The following is a 17,701-nucleotide window of genomic DNA, read 5'->3' as shown; positions in this document are numbered from 1 at the left end:
TTTTTCCTTTACAAAACCCAAGGTGATGTACTAGATTATAACTACACTTACCTTTTTTAAGGGTTTTTTACACCTTAGCACGTAACACGCCCACTTGGTGTTTAAAACAAATTTATACTACGGACAATGGCTATTAGTACCGCATGAAAGTCGCATTATACATTACGCCTTTGCTTCTGTTTTCACAATTGTTAAAAGCACTTTAATCGCACTGATACACTTTTCCCGCCCAACCCAACTCAGTACTTACGGTCTTTTTTTACAGACCTTCAAACTTTGTACGGGATGTGGGCTTAACATTCCGCCCCAAGACCAGCATGATTATTGCCTTAAGTGCTTGGTGGAAAAGGGACATGACGACCAGGGGGGTGTTTTCGCCCTTAACTGCACCCACTCCTGCACCTTCTTTAGCAGATATATCTGCTCTGTTCAAGTCGCAGATGGCGTCGATGATGGAGGAGGTCAAGTCCGAGCTCCGAGAGGAGATGCCTTCCCCTTCGTCTGCTCCGGCTCGATATGGCTCCCCAGCGGAGGGGTGGCGAGCGCTGGCTTTACTTCCTCCGCACCTTTATCCCTAGCGGAGTCAGACGCCTTCTCCGAGGCCGAGGCTCTCGCTAGCGGATTTATGGCCCAGAGCCAGGTGGGTTCTCTTGAACCCCCGGCACCTCGGGACCAGGACTTGGCTTCGGGCTGAGGGAGGGGATGACTCGGAGGCTTCGGGAGCTTTTTCCATCGCATCCTCGTTGAGGCACGTACGGGACAAGATTCTCCAGGTACTGCCTCAGGTGGCTGCGCCTATGCCCGAGTCGGATCCGACTGAGTTCCGCCTTCCGGGGGACGCCTTTGCTCCTAGCAAGGCGCCCCAGGTGCGGCTCCGTATCTTGTCCTCCTTGACACACGAGGTCATCGACCCTCTGCTCTCGGGTGCCCGCAGGAAGTTTGACCTGCCCGAACTTTTTAAGCGGTACCCGTTGGCAGAGGACGGTGACTTCGAGGTGCCAGTGGTCGACGAGTGCGTCTGGACTTCCGTCACCCTTGGGGGGTCTTCGACCCCAGCATTGGCTAAGGCCAAGCAGGGCCGGCGGTTGCCCCCCTTTCCCATGTGCGGCGCGGAGTTGAAGGCTGCTTACGTTTGCTTCCAGGAGCATGCCAACAGCTATGCAAATCTGTACACTCCGCTTATCTGTCGGCTGTACAGAGGGAGCTAGTGGGAGAGGGGCTGGACGACTCTTCGGAGTTGGCGGTGCAACTGACAGAGGTTCATAGTCATCTCGCGCGGGACGCTATTCGTAGCTGTGCCTCACAGATGATGTGCACAGTTATGGGCATGCGCAGGCTGTGGATGTCAGTATCTAAGTACTTGACTTCCACACGCCAAGACCTCCTAGCTTTGCCATATAAGATGGGTTCTACCCTCTTCCCTGGGGCTCAGCAGGTGGTCAGAGAGGCCGCTCAAATGTATGCCTCCATCAAGGACTCTAAGGCCTTGTTGGAGATACCTAGCGTCAAACCGCGTAAGCGGGCCTCTCCGCTTGACTCCTCCCACGCTGACGCGCCCGCTCAGCCTTGAAAGCAGCCGCTTCCTTCAGGTAAGGGCGCCGGGAGGAGCAAGCAAGGCAGGGGCAGGGGCAAGGCAGCTGGTCGAGGCCAGCAGCCTTTTCGCGGGGCCGGGAACCCTGATGGGTTCCCATTAGCGCCCGAAGCGCCCCGGGCGGACCCACAGTCGCAAGTTATCAAACTGCCGACAGCAGGGGTCCACTGCCTCAAGCCGGATGTCCCCGTAGGCGGCCGACTGGCTCTATTCCTGAAGGAATGGGAGACAGTCACATCAAATCCCTGGACCCTGTCCACTCTAAGGGATGACCACTTTCCTCGGTGGAATAATCATCCGCCCCCCTCCTCCGGGATAAAGCACACTCCGGTGCCTGCTACCCGAGAGAAGGCGGAATTCCTCCGTGCCGGGGTCGACGCACTTCTTATGAAGGCGGCGATCAAACCGGTTCCCGTGGGACAGGAAAGCAAGGGCTTCTACTAGACATGTTTCCTAGTCACCAAAAAAGACGGAGGGTTCAGACCTCTTCTCAATCTGAGAAGGCTGAATAGAGGTACCGTCCTTCCGGATGGAGACACTGCGCTCAGTGATCTCAGCGGTCGAGACAGGAGAATGGCTAACGTCAATAGACCTAAAAGACGCCTATCTCCACGTACCCATACACCCCGAGTTCAAGAAATACCTCAGGTTTTCTTTCGACGGGAGGTGTTATCAGTTCAGGGTTCTACCATTCGGGATCGCCACGGCCCCGAGGGTGTTCACCAAGCTGATGTTGATTACTGCCCAAGTAGCCAGGTCGAAAGGTCGGTTCTGCCACCCGTACCTCGACGACTGGTTACTAAGAGCTCTATCGCAATCCCTCAGTCAGATAGCTACACAAGCTGTGATAGACATTCTGATCACTCTAGGGTGGATAGTCAATCTCAAGAAGTCAGAGCTGAGCCCTACTCAGAATCTTGTCTTCTTAGGGGCGAACTTCAACACAGTGAGGGGACTTGTATCTCTATCACAAGACCGCATAGTCAAGGTCAGAAGTGTTACTTCCCAGTTTCTTCTGTCCATGAGACACACTGCTCGTACATAGCTCCGGTTACTGGGCAACATGGCATATCAATATGCTAGAACTGAGAGCGGTCAGGTTGGTGTTCCAACGCTTCCTGGATCTGCTTCGTGGCCAAGTGGTTCGTCTAGAGATGGACAACCAAACGGCGATGAACGGTGTCACCATCGCTTCTCCAAGAGGCGTGGCAGTTCCTCCTATGGTGCGACTCACACGATATCAGGGTGATACCTGTTTATCTTCCGGGGATGGACAACGTCCATGCGGACGCTCTGTCTCGCCGGATCCTTGCTCCTCACGAGTGGAGGCTCGACCCGGGGATATTCAGGATTATCTCCCAATTATACGGGTCGTTCCAGGTGGATCTGTTTGCATCTGGGGTGACGCCTTCCAGCTAGATTGGACGGATAGAATACTCTGGGCATTCCCCCCAGTACCTCTGATCCCCAAGGTCCTGTTTCAGCTAGCCACTACTGGTGCTCCTGGCACCTCTTTGGTCGGCGCAGAGCTGGTTTCCGGTAATACTCAGGTTTCTGGCTCAGCCTCCTGTTCTATTACCTTCACGACCGGACCTCCTATCCCAGAATGGGGCCCTCCACCTAAATCCCAGGATTCAGTGGGTGGCTTGGCCTCTGTCGGGAATCGCTTCCAGGAGAGCGGTATTCCTGCACGAGTTGCAGACACAATACTGGCTTCGCGGAGGGATTAGACAAACGTTCAGTACGAGGATAGATGGGCCTGCTATGCGTGCGGGTGTGTCGATAGAGGGATTGCAGATCCCTTTTCTGCAGATCTCGTAGCCATGCTTGAGTTCCTCCAGTCGCGACTAGATGACGGACTGGCCGCATCGACAGTCGGGGGGTACTCTACAGCTATCGCAGCTTTTCACGTCCCTGGTGACGGGGCACTTCTGGGTGCGAACCCATTAGTGCAGCGCTTTTTAGCAGGTGTGGACAGGATCCGACCGCTTGTACGGCAAATCAGTCCCCCTTGGGACTTGTCAATCGTTCTTGATTGGCTGTCCGGTCCTTCCTTTCGGGAACCGGCCTCTCTCTCTCTTATGCTGTTGAGCTGGAAGACGGCGTTCCTTGTGGCGGTAGCGTCCAGCAGATGGGTAGGCGACATTCACGCAATGTCAGCCATTCCCGAGCTAACTGTCTTCCACCGGGACAGGGTCAGTATTCAGCTGCCGGATTCTTACCGTCCTAAGGTCGCACATGCCTTCCACGTGACGGCTCCTATTGAGCTACCTGCTCTTTCACAGCCTTCCTCGTCGGGGATCCCTGCAAGACATGCTCATGTCTTGGATGTCCGCAGGACCCTCAAGGCCTATATCAGCAGAACTAAGGGTATCCGTAAGGATAACCAACTATTTTGCTGTTATGGCAGTAGGAAGGCTGGCTCACCTGCGAGCAAACAATCTATCTCCAGGTGGATAGTGTCTACTATCTGTACTTCGTACACCCTTCAAGGCAGGGACCCCCCTACCAGGTTGAAGGCTCATTCGGTTAGAGCAGTGGCTACGTCACAAGCGTACGCCGCGGCTCTGCCCATTGAGGAGATCTGCTCCGCGGCTATTTGGAGCCAGCCGAGCACGTTCATCAAACATTACCAACTCGACAAACACTCAAGCGAGCGTGCTCAGTTTGGTCAGTCAGTTCTCCGAACTGGGCAAAGTTCTACATCTCTAGCCGATTGAGCCTTCGAGATTTTAGCCCGCCCGGACCGGTTATAAAACTGCTCAGTAACAGTCTGGATTCTATCTTCTACGGTCGATAAATTGTCCGTCCTTATACTACCCTATTATACTCGTATTACACAAGCACACCTTAGATCCTCGGAGATCCTCTGGCCTAGCTCAGCGCGGTTATAAGTTTCTCGTTATCTACGCCCCTATATCACTCGTTACAAACAGTGGGCTAATAACGGCTAATTTCATAGTATATGGTCGACCACAGAGGCGGTCCATGTGGTCATGGAAATCCCCAGGGAAACTACCAGCCTCACCTATATAGACTCCAAGGCAGAGGTGGTGATTGTCATGGCAAGCAGGTCTTCCCATCCCCAGCCGTTCCAGTCACCATCACTCCTGTAGGTAGGAGACTTTGCACTTTTTGGTCGAATTGGTCCATCCTGGAGGACTTGTATGTCACCAACGCCCTTCATCATTGGTCTTCCCTCTGACTCTGACTTTGTCACACTTGGCGGATGCCTGACAACCACATTTACATCAGCTTCTGTGCGAGAACATAAACATTCTGCTCCACAAGGAAGCCATAGAGATTGTTCCCTACCCGGCTCTCATCCCAGGTTTCTACTCCCTTTTTTCCTTGTTGCCAAGAAGGACTCCGACAAACTACGGCTGATATACAATCTTGCAACATTCAACCAACATTTTCGCATGACATTGAGGCTGCTAAGGACTATTATCACGGCCAACGATTCCATGATCAGCCTTGACATCCATGATGCATACCGCCATGTGCCTTGCCACCCCAGCCACAGGTGGTTCCTCAGGTTAATCTTCAATGTACCCATTACCAATGGGTGATACTCCCATTTGGCATTTCAACAGCTATATACAATAGCAGCCTACCTGCACCTGAGGAATATCAACTTTGAGTCATTTAATTGTCTACTGAATCATCAGGACTCAGCAAATCTCATCCACCACATGGACTTCACCAGACACCTTCTCAATCAGCTAGGGTGGATTGTCAATGAGCTCAAGTCGGACCTCATTTTGTTGTTCACCCAGTTTTATAGGGTGTCTGTGTTCCGGACTGACCAAGGCATCTTGTCTCTTTCTTGGCTTGAGCTGCCAAAGCCATAGCATTTGCACACAGACCTTCAAGTCCTTTGAGTCCTCTTGCAAGAACAGACATCAGGATGCCACCTCTGCTTCTCCCCCCCTCTCACTTCTTAGCGGAATTTCTACTTTTCTTTTGCAGCAAATGTCGCTTAAAGAGAAGCACCACTACCAACAACATTTTATCTCTTAATTCGATGTTGGTGATTCCTGAAGATCGCAAGATGACTAAGATCCTGGAACGTCAAGCTTCGGTGCATTCCTTTAGGCTGGAAGATCAGAAGGTTAAGTTCAGACCCATGGCATCTAAACGTGGTTCTCAAGTTGATGTGTGCTGCTCCCTTTTAGCCACTTCACTTGGCCTCATTCTATAACCTCACCAAGAAGACGGTTTTCCTCTTGGCTCTGGCCACTGCGGTGAGGATAAGTGAGCAACATGCTCTTGCTATCACCCGGGTCTGGTTCAAGCACAGGGTGCATGGAGCCATTCATCTTGGGCTGTGCTGGGTTTTCATAGCCAAGAATCAACTCCCGGGACAGCCGAAAGATCGTTCACCATACCTCCTCACCCTTCTATTGTAGGTGCCTATTAGGAAAAACTCTTCCTATGCCTGGTGCAAGCACTGCAGTGTTCAGCACTCTAAGACTCAACGTTGGTCTACAAAACCCATTTTCTCCTACATCCGGAACGCTCTCTCATTATGGCCCCGGGCGATCATCATACAGGCTTATGAAACAAGGCCAACAACCCTCACAAGAGCAGGGCGGTCATGTATACCATGGCTCTCCACAGTAACTGCCCCAACAGATCAATTATGGAAGGTTGTTTCTGGGGGTCAGATACAGTTTTAACCAGTCACTTTCTGAGAGACTTTGCTATGGAGGACATGGAAGGCGTCCACAGTTTTGGTCTTTTGGTGGTGGCTCAACAGGTCACCAAAACCAGAAGCCACTGATTTCTCTAGGACACCAGAGCTGGCCTTTCAAACTCTCTGGTATTTCACCCTAGACTAGAGGTCTTACATGCTGTTCACATCAGCTTGGTAGGTCAGTTTTAGATTTTAGCTTATGCTTTTCTCTGTTACTGTTTTCCTGCCTGGACATTCCTCACGGTCTCATTTTTAGGAATGGTTACTGGTTTCCATTCATTGCTTAGAAAGCTGTATGAGTTACTTGGACTTTGTTAAGGGGTTATTAATGATCACATCTGTAGGTATGACCCCCTCCATACTGTCCGGTAAAAATGTGTTAAGGACTAATGCAAGATAAGTTAAAAAATTAAGTAAAATCTGAATATTTTTACATTTGTATACATTTCCTGCATTACTACTTCTGAGGGCCCACCTGTTTCAGTGCTACCTCCCCACGATGTCTTCAGATGTTTAAGGCAGTAATGTGATTATACTAGACATCTCCACTTCCAGGGTCAAGTGGCAGCTGTGTGAGGGTATTAGCCACACACATAGTTGGAACAACTTCTTCTACAGCTGGACCCCTCATAGCTTCGTCTTTCTGTAAAAAATAGCAGTAAATGCATTAAGGAGTAATGCAGGATAAGCATACAAATGCAAAAAATATTTAGAGTTTACTAATTTGTATGTGAAGAGACTTTTGTTGTATTTCTTCACATGTTTGTTGTTCTAATGTGCCCTCTTAAATTTGATAAAATCTCTCCGTTTTCTCGAGGCAGTCGTTTCCTTTTCTGTTGCTGTCTTTGTAGTTAATTATACGGGGCCATTTTCAATATATAACCAGCCTAAGCTATTTATCAGATCTTAACGGTTGCATGCTTGTCACGTGCTGTGCACCAATGTATGTCACGTGCATAGACAAAGTTTCACTGAGGAAATTGTATTTTAAGTCACACACGTGATCTATAAAGATGGCAAGGGTAGATTCTGCAAAATTTTCGTCAAAGGTTGAATACAGGGCTGTTATTAGGTACCTCTACTTAAAAGGGAAACCGGGAAAGGAGATACATGATGAATTGTCAGATGTTGATGGTGACAGTGCACCTTCGTATGCACAGGTCAAATTCTCGGTTGCAGAATTTAAGAGGGGTCGGGTGAACCTGGAAGATGAGCCACGCCCTGGCAGGCCTGTAGAGGTGACCAATGACCAAACCAGTGAAGCTGTGAGACAACTGGTTGTCAAAGACAGGCGAATGAAGGTGTCAGAAATGGCCAAGGCCTTGGACATTTCAGAGGGAAGTTTCCATACCATTTTGCATGATCATCTGGGTATGAGGAAGCTGTCTGCCCGATGGGTCCCGAAATGTCTGAGTGATGATCAGAAGGCTGTACGTGCGTCAATGTGTCAGGCACTTTTGACGCAATGCAGTCGGGATGCAGACAACTTTATGGAGAGAATTGTTACTGGTGATGAAACCTGGGTACACCACTATGACCCAGAAACCAAAGAACAGAGTAAGCAGTGGACTGACTTTGCTTCACCCCGTCCCAAAAAGTTTAAGACTCAACCATCGGCTGGCAAAGTCATGGCAACCATCTTTTGGGATACCAAAGTGGTCTTGCTCATTGACTACTTGCCACGTGGCCAGACTATTACTGGAGAGTGCTACTCCGATCTCCTGGACTGTTTGCAGACTGCTATTCTTGCCAAATGTCGTGGAAAGATCACAAATGGTGTGCTGCTCCAACACGATAATGCCAGAGTGCACACCTGTCGACTTGCGGTTGCCGCAGTGAAGCGGAACGGGTTCAAAGTATTGCCTCATCCACCTTACTCACCAGACCTGGCACCAAGCGACTACTTTCTCTTCCCAAACTTGAAGAAAGAACTGCGTGGACATTATTTCCGGTCCGATGATGAACTCACGACAGCAGTGGAGGGGTGGTTACACGAACAACCCCATGGTTTCTATCACAACGGGCTTTTAGCTCTCACACATCGCTGGACAAAGTGCATAGACCTCAATGGTGGTTATGTGGAAAAAGAAGAAGTGAAGAGCAGTAGCAAATAGGTTAGGCTGGTTATATATTGAATGGCCCTCGTACTATTATTACCTTTAGTTAAAACTTTGGTTTGTTTCTCGGTTTTGGCAAGTCATTTTCAAATACGTCCACCTTTTCATGTGTAATTTATGCTTGCGTGTTGCATTATTTGCCATGGTAAAAAGTCTGCTAAAGATCCTCACCTACGATGTCTGGATTGTACTCAAATTTGTACACCAGATTTAAAATGTAATCTTTGCTCCTGTCTCCCCGTCAAGCTTTCTGAAATATAGAGAGCTATCACATTAGCGTATTGCTGAGCAGTCCCTTCGGCACATTAGAAGGATGTCTGTCTTGCAGGATTCATCCCCCCACCTGTCCCCTGTCATCACGAATCAGCCCTCTACTTTGGGTTGGGCTTTACCCAGCATTCCGGGGACGATCAACATTCCTTTTCTGCTGCCACCACCATGAAAACTCCAGGCACAGTTCTTAGTTTGACACCTCTACCTTTCAGTAGCTGCTGTCTGCTCTATTGACATTTCCAGCTATGCCTTCCCACGTCTTACGGCGCTTCTACCAGGCAGGCGCCAAATCAGTGCCTCAACATTGCTGCATGTTGGTTATGACTGCATCTTCAGGATTACCATCTTCACCTGCGTTGACAACCGAGCTTGGCCCAGATGCCAGAATGAATTGTGGACCATTTGACTGCACCTTTTGGTCACAATCTACATCAATATTGCCAGATCCCTGGATTTCTCTTAGATTAACCATCTTCCCAGCATTCAGGGCACCAAGGTTTATGAAGGATGACTTTCCTATCCACACCATTGAAAGTACTGACCAGGTGCACAACTTGGAGAAGGATCTCCTGAGGATGACCGAGTCGTCCATGCCTACTACTTTTAAAATTCCAGATAATCGGTTCACCTTCATCAAGACTGAGGTTAGGCTCTCACTTAAACCTTTGTCGGCTCTGCTCCTTATCCCGGGCTATGGAACAGGATCTTGCTGAGACCAATGCTGAGCATCTTACAGACAGTATTAGACTCTCAGCAGAGACAAATAGACCATATGAGGAATCACCTCAGGGCAGCCCTTGCGGAGATCACAGCTATCTGCCCAAATGCTATTTGGCTTTGTCTAATTGGGATTGCAAATTCAAACGCTGGCTCCTTCGTCAACTGTGGTCGGCCTTGTCATTATTCAATGATCAAGTCACCAAAACCCACACCAAGGTCTCAAGTTGTGCACAAGACGAGACAGCGCTCAAGGCTTTGGAGCGATCCACCAAATCACGAAATTATCATCTGAGACACAGCACTTATTCCGTAGCAGAGAACGAGGGAGAGGCAGAGCTTTTATCACTCCCTTCAGGAGTGTGGATGAGAAGGGAAAGCAATGAATTCTCGGACACTCACGACTGGGAGCTCCTACCCCTTGTCATCCCAATCGTCGACACCCCTGTAGGTGTGAGGCTGGGCCTCTTCTGGCAGACCCATTTGGTTTGGCAGACCCATTCGTACTATATATACTGCGCTACCTGGCTGTACACCCTCGCTGACCACGGCTCTACCACCTTGGCTCTACCCCAGGAAGCAACATAAGCCACTGGGGTCCAACATAGATACAGTGATCCCTCGCTACAACGCTATCTATGGGGTCCAAATAATTGATGAGCATTATAGACGATCAGCCATTTAACCGAGGCGGGGTCGTAGGGGGATGAACAACACAATAGTGCGCTCAGCCAACCTCATGATCTACGCCTCGCCTCGCACATCGCAATGAAAAAAGATATAGGAGTTGTTTATGGTTCATAGTGTAAAAATAAATATATAACCTTTTTTTTTTCTCCGTTTGTTATTATTTATAAGCTTTAACTGTCACATTCAATGTGAAAGTAATCTACTTTCATGAAAATATTGATCAATAATTATAGCAACAGACGCAATGAGTAAAGAGCCAATCACATTCCATTACACAAGTACAGAGTGTTTCAGTGGCATTGATTGGTCTTGTTATTCGCTAAACATACGGAAAACGCCGACCTTGGCGTGATACATTTTAAGAAACAAATGAGAGTTTTGACCAGCACTAGATTTTATTGCCTTATATGTACGTATTCATACACATTCATACAAAAATAGATACACATTCATACAAAAGAAGGCGGCAACATTATCAGAAAGGATAACAAAATAAGATGTACATGTACATGCATTACTGTTTGATTATTAAATCGTCTATTGTCAGATGACGATTGTAATTAGCTTGAATTAATTGAATGGAGAATTACTCATTTGAAATAACCAGTTATGCGTTGTTTCTTTGATTTGAGAACGTCCTTCTTCATCATGTCCAAGAGGAGCATTGCTTGGAACAGCATTGTGGAATTGAACGATCTTTTAGGGTTTTGTTTAATATACTCAACAAAAAGTTCCAAACTCTTTACCGCTTCTTAGGCTGTGCAACTTCGTCAACATCTTCTTCGTCATCTTCACCATCACTTGACTGAGCGTCTTCGATCACCTGATCATCAGATTTATTTTCTGACATTGGGTGACATGTGATGACAACCTCCCAAAGTCGGATTGATGTCGAGGGCATTTTCTCTGGCATACTCTCGGGACAGTGATAACAGTTTCAGTGAATCCATCGAAGTCGTCAAATGCATATCCCCGCAATTTTCTATTGTCGTCGTTATAATTTTTTTCCAGGGCTATTGAGTTGTGAATATGACATCTTTCATTGTCACGGACTTTATGTATTTGGTCAGTGACATTTCAGAATCTAGTAAGTTGTTGATCAGTTATCTCTTGCTGTGGGATTTGAAAGCGTTATTGATTCCTTGATCTAGGGGTTGTATGATTGATGTCGTTTTCGGCAGGAGAATGGCCTTGATCTTGCCGTCATGTGATGTCAACATTGAGGCGGGTTGATGGGCTGGGCAGTTGTCTAACAACAGGATTGCCTTTTCTTCTAGCTTATGTTGTCGGAGGTAGTCTCTTACAGTGGGGATGAAGTTCTTAATAAAACAGTCTTTAAAAATGTAGTCAGTCATCCAGGCATTCTTCAAACTGGTATAGTTCACTGGCAAAGTAGACTGGTTAACGTGGTGGAGGGCATGGGGGTTCTTTGATGTACCTATCACAAGTGGCTTCAACTTGTGATTACCGGTCCGGTTACAAGCAAGGAGCACTGTAACACGTTGTTTGGCCTTCTTGAAACCTGTCCTCTGCTTGGGGTCATTTTTCTCAATAAGATTCTTGTCAAGGAGCATGCCATAGTACGGGCCCGTCTCATCAGCATCTGCTCATCGTGCAGGTCTTCCGCGGCAATGATGTCTCCAAGTATGGTTGGATATGCTGCAGTTGATTCCACATCTGCCGATTTAGTCTCACTGCTGACAGTGATGGATTTGAACCTGTGACGTCACTGAAATCTCAATAACCAGCCATCACTTGCCTTGAAGGTTTCGGAGTTGCCGTTTATCTGTCTTGACAGATTCTGGGCCTGGACCTTGGGAATTTCACCGGAAAGGGGAATGCCCTTATGTCTTGACTGAGTGAACCACTCAAACAAGGCCTTGTCAAGAGTACTGTTGTCAGCTCCATGAACCTTTTGTCTGCAGTCATTTGCTGTTGTGGCATTTGGTGGTGATGAACTGAAGTTTTCCTCGTTCTTTATCCAACCCTTGATGGTCCCCGCAAGAACTCCTGACTCATGGCTCACACTGGCCTGTGAAGCACCATCTCTAACTTTACTTTCTTTACTACGTCTAACTTTTCTTGCGCTGTGTACACTTTCCTCATGTTGAAGTTGGAATGGACTTGATCTGATAAATTCACTTTATATACAGTAACGTATGTGAAGCCAGATTAATCGGTTTGGTACGGTTAATTGATCCGAATCAAAAGGGAATGACCGCCAGTATGAACAACAATACATTCATGTCTGTGTAAAACTTTGAGTATTAAAAATGTACATAAATTTTGGGAGCCATGCATTACCGCTAGCTGTAACCGACATAGAGCTTTATCGAAGGGCACAATAGTGAGGGATCACTGTACAGTTTAAGCGTTAACACCGGGCATCTACTCTCCCATCTTCCTGGTACGCAAGAAGGACTCAGGCAAGATGCGGATGATCCACAATCTTACCGTGTTCAACAAATGCTACTTGAGACTGCTCAGGACCAGGATCAATGCGCTCAATTTCCTGATCAGTCTGGACCTGCAGGATGCTTACCTGCATGTACCTCTCCATCCCAACAACCGCAGGTTTCCCAGGTTCCAGTTCAATGGGGTCCACAACCAATGGGTGGTCCTGCCGTTTGACATTTCAGTGGCCCTGTGGCTACATGAGTGCGATTACATTTACACCAACACTATTCCAATCATCAGGAAATGAGCATTTTCAGATCATTGTGAATTTGTCAGATGCACACAAACACAAACATGCACACAAACTCACACACACACGCACACAAACATGCACACAAACTCTCACACACACACACACACACACACACACACACACACACACACACACACACACACACGCACACACACGCACAAACATGCACACATACTCTCACACACACACACACACACAAACACGCACACAAACTCACACACACACACACAAACTCACACACACACACATCGCTATATAAGGGCAATAATCTTGGGCACGATGTTAAACCCCATGCCAACTCACCCCATCCCTCTTGATGTTACTTGTTTGTGTGCCTACTGTCAATTTAGAAATAATTGTAAACCAGCTTTTATAATCCTTTATTTCCCTGTTACTCGGCTAATTGTTAGTTAGATTATAGGTAGTGTTACAAACACCTAAATATGGGGTCGTCTGCTACATAGTAATATAAATGTATATATATACCTTTTCAGGTTTGGAGGAAGTGAATTTCCTCCTATGATTTTCTTCAAGATTTTCTACAACACAGATGGGAAGGGCATTAAGTACATAAGTGGCAAGAAGATGATTAAACCAGCATCTGAGGTAGGTGCACAGTACGTTTCAGACATGTTTTCAGATACAGCTCCTTGTGTCTGTCAGGTCAGAAATGCAGTGCTTTTGTTGAAGAGTCCAAGCGTCACCTGACTGTTTAAACTTACATACTGTTCGTGTTTAGTATGATCCTGCATAGTTCAGTTTGTCACAATGAAGGCTTTGGCACATAAATATCAACAGTCACAGATAGTTCATTCCATGTTCATAATGAACTTCAACCAAACACCCAATAGTTATAAGAGAGGTGCATGTTTGCTTTTTTTCCCCTGGCATATAATGTTGGGGGGATATATTCATCATCTGGTCTATCTGTCCATCCATCCATTGTCTTCTTCCCAAGGTAAGGGAGTGAACTGACTGTAAAATTCCAGTTTCCATCCTTGCCGATCTAGGCTGGAATTTTTGGTCTCAATCATAGCCCCAACAGTGGCTATTACAGTTACATCCCTTGTATCTCCTTCCTATTGACCAATCAGATTCCACCTCTCATATCATTTGCTTTTGCTTCAAATATAATGGCAGCGTCATCCAGTCTGATTGATAATCATGATCTATATTGGAATAAAACGGGTCTTACCTCGTGAAGTGCATCAGATCACATGAGCACCTTAATTAAAAATTGAACCGATTTGAATAATATCTGTTAATGCCCAGTTGAAGGTACACATGCTCTACAAATCTTGCAATCGACCAAAATCTGCACAGCAGTTCACTAATCGGATGTCGATTTCGTTACGCGATTTTGATTGGACTATACATAAACTTGTTAGTCCAGCCAAAATATAACTCCATAACTTTTATAATCAGTCTTGTTATGGTATGTCATGTTGTCCGTTATGTGTCCATCCATCCATCTGAAGGGACCAATCTGGAAGAAGGGATGAGCCTCATACTATAGAAGCATGTCTAGCATCATGTCTTTTAGAGTCTTCTAAGTAATCTAGAAATCTTAAACATTGTTATCAGCTGGTTATGATTTGTAGCAACACAATTGTATTCAGATTTTTTCAGGCCAGTAAAAATAAAATCATTTTAATTGAAAATAACTTTAATTGTTTTGAGAATTTTCTTTCTCAGGAACCACTAAGAGATCTTAGAGCTACGACTTACATAAGCCTATAAAAAAGAAGTAGGAGTTACCATCACCTTAGGTGTTAAAGTATGGGAGTTACAACCACCTCAGGTGTTAAAGTATGGGAGTTACAATCATCCTAGGTGTTAAAGTATGGGAGTTACAACCACCTCAGGTGTTAAAGTATGGGAGTTACAATCATCCTAGGTGTTAAAGTATGGGAGTTACAATCATCCTAGGTGTTAAAGTATGGGAGTTACAATCATCCTAGGTGTTAAAGTATGGGAGTTACAATCACCACAGGTGTTAAAGTATGGGAGTTACAATCATCCTAGGTGTTAAAGTATGGGAGTTACAATCACCACAGGTGTTAAAGTATGGGAGTTACAATCACCACAGGTGTTAAAGTATGGGAGTTACAATCACCACAGGTGTTAAAGTATGGGAGTTACAATCACCACAGGTGTTAAAGTATGGGAGTTACAATCACCACAGGTGTTAAAGTATAGGAGTTACAATCACCTGAAGGCTAAGATCACTTTGTGGAACATGGGTCCTGAACTTTTCACTGCATGTGAATGCTTTTTGTGATAATGTTTAAAGTATTTTTTGGCTCTCGAATTAATTAAAACCGTATTTCCTGCACGCTTTTTTCGCTCTCCATAAAACACACCACAATGAGACACTCTCGGAGACACAGAAGGATTCGGTAAACCCGGTACCGATGGCAAGTTATACGCGTTACACACTTTTAATGTATACAAGCGGAAAGAAGTTGCATTCCCAGTTAATCTAGGAGATTTAAGTGATGTCAACGTTAGTAGACTCAATAAAAACACTTCATACAATCTTACTCGCAACGATGATAATAAATGGACTATGATCGAAGCAAAAATCGAGTTGCTACTTAATATCGCCATTAACCAACCGTATGTGATGATGGGTAAGGCACATAATTTAACTAAGATAATAAATAGTGGGATCGTACTCGGGGCTTATATCCCATCAAAACGAAAAAGTGTGTTAGTCTCTCCCCTGCCAGAAAACCCAGGTCATATGTTATTGAGTCGTCCGGCAAATGTTAGTTTAAATTTGGTTACTGAATTCAATTTCATAAAACAGAACTTGAATGCCATACCTGATCTTTCTACGCTTATTATTGAAGTCTTGTTTGGAGATGCACCGGTAGATGCCTTCGAAATATTACCAGGTCTATCGATTAAATGGCTCGAGAAACATCAACGTCAACGTTGCAGTATTATTTATGTAGGAGCATCACCAATTGCAACCCTTGAGGGGGTCCAAATTATTAAAAGTGACAGCATTTCTCTTACTAAGATATTCATGCCGTATAATATACATTTAATAAGGTTGATGTATACTCTCAAAACATTGAAGCAAGATCAATTAAAGACTATTATATGATATGATAATATACGTTATGGGTTTATATCCGGCGCTCGATGAAGCATCTGAAAAGATGGATACTGTTGATGGATTTCGATTACATCAAATAAGCGACATAAAACATCGAATAGAGAAGGAGAGGGAGTTGAGACTTGGATTGTATAAAAAGTATCACAGAGCCGTGAATGCTCTCGACTGAGTTGACACTGTGCTTGTAACAGCTAGCATGGGACTCGGTGTGGCCGGTGTTGGTTTATTATCAACTATAGTCGCCACGCCTATCGTACTTTGGCATGGAAATAGCCGCCGTAGTCTCTGGACTGGCAGGAATAGCGATAAAATTTATTTCTCGTAAGTTGCAAAAGAAAGCATTAAAACATGATAATATTCGGATACTCGCCGAAGCAAAGTTGAACAGCATTGAGGACCATATTTCAACAGCAATGGCTGATTGTAAGATATCCGAGGAGGAGTTTCGTTTAGAGTTGTCAGAACTCACCAAATACAACGCAATGAAGCAGGAGATTCGATCAAATTATCGTAAGACCAGTGGTATTAGCGAAGACGAGAAAATAAAGTTCATAGAACAGGGGAGGCAGCAAGCGCGTCAATTATTCCGTGCCAAAACCAAAGAACTTGTTTGAGATTAAAAATAGATTGCTTCCTATCATTAGATCATACCGCATAAAAAATCATACATTCATTTAAACGAATGCTTACATAAGTATATAATAATGGAGAATTACAAACCAACAAAGGAAGAACTCGAAAAAGCTATCGAAGCATTTATTTGCGCAGGGACAAAATTATCAAATGGAGAGAATTACCACAGGGTATATATTATATCAGTGATGTCAAACCAACCAAATACGGTCATCAATTGTTTCTTTCCAATTACCAAGAAGAGTATATAGCCTGGTCTCCTAGTAAAATGAACGAAGAACTTAGTAAAAATGTTGAATATCACTTTGTTAAAAATAATGGTATACGTATGAGTAAAAATAATAGAGAATATTTTCATTACAATTTAGTTTAGGCTCATCATCGTTTTTGTACTAAAAATTCCCTCTGTGGTATCATTGATTGGCTCCAGGTAGTGGTGAGCTAGAGCCAATTTAACTTTATCTCATGACGATTGTTGAATCGCATCATCGTTTTGACATAAAAAATTCCATCTGAAGTAGTGGTATAGGTATATAAATCTGACTCCAGTGGAAGTGAGCCAGAACCATCATTAGCTATACTACTTACATAAATGTGAGGTTAGGGAAATTGGTCTGTAGGAATTTGCCTCGTCTGCCCGGCTTTGGTATTGGGATGACTAAGGCCACTTTCCATGAAGTCAGAACCTGAACGTTTTGGTAGATGAGATTGTATAGTTTAAGAAGTGATTCCAGAATATTTGTGGGTAGTTGTTTAATTATTTGGTATGAGGTTTGGTCCAGACCAGGGGATGATCGTTTTTGCGATTGTTTAATACATGGAGTAGTCCCTCTATTGCGTATGGTTGATTTATTTCCAGGTTATTGTCTTCGTGCAATTTGGTGAATTTATTTTCATTTTTTAATTGTTTTGGAATTTCTCAGAGAAATTACTATTGCTACTAATGACTGAGAAGTGGTTTGCTAGGTTATTTGCTTTTTGTTTATGGTTTGTTGAGTTATTTATGTTTGGTGATTTTTTTTTTGGTATAATGCCTCCGATTGCGTGTATTTTGTGCCATACTATTCTTGCATCTGTGTGATGGTTTATTTCCTTGCAGAATTTTTTCCAGTTTTTGATGTGCTATATTTAGATATGTGTGGTC

The 17,701-nt window shown here is 45.2% G+C and overlaps 1 protein-coding gene across 3 annotated transcripts in view; it reads left to right on the top strand.

Moving 5' to 3' along the window:
- LOC124151451 (uncharacterized protein CXorf58-like) overlaps nucleotides 1-17,701 on the top strand; it is a 122,529-nt gene that overhangs the window by 59,223 nt on the left and 45,605 nt on the right. For all 3 annotated transcript variants that reach the window (XM_046523931.2, XM_046523932.2, XM_046523929.2), the window contains exon 5: nucleotides 13,292-13,403. In XM_046523931.2, the coding sequence (XP_046379887.1) occupies nucleotides 13,292-13,403 (112 nt within the window). The remainder of the gene's footprint in view (nucleotides 1-13,291; nucleotides 13,404-17,701) is intronic.

The sequence above is a fragment of the Haliotis rufescens genome, unplaced genomic scaffold, assembly GCF_023055435.1.
Source record: "Haliotis rufescens isolate VD_foot unplaced genomic scaffold, xgHalRufe1.0.p SCAF_9, whole genome shotgun sequence".
NCBI classification, from domain to species: Eukaryota; Metazoa; Mollusca; class Gastropoda; order Lepetellida; family Haliotidae; genus Haliotis; species Haliotis rufescens.
The sequence above is the reverse complement of the archived record's forward strand: the minus strand, read 5'-3'. Positions and strand labels throughout refer to the sequence as shown.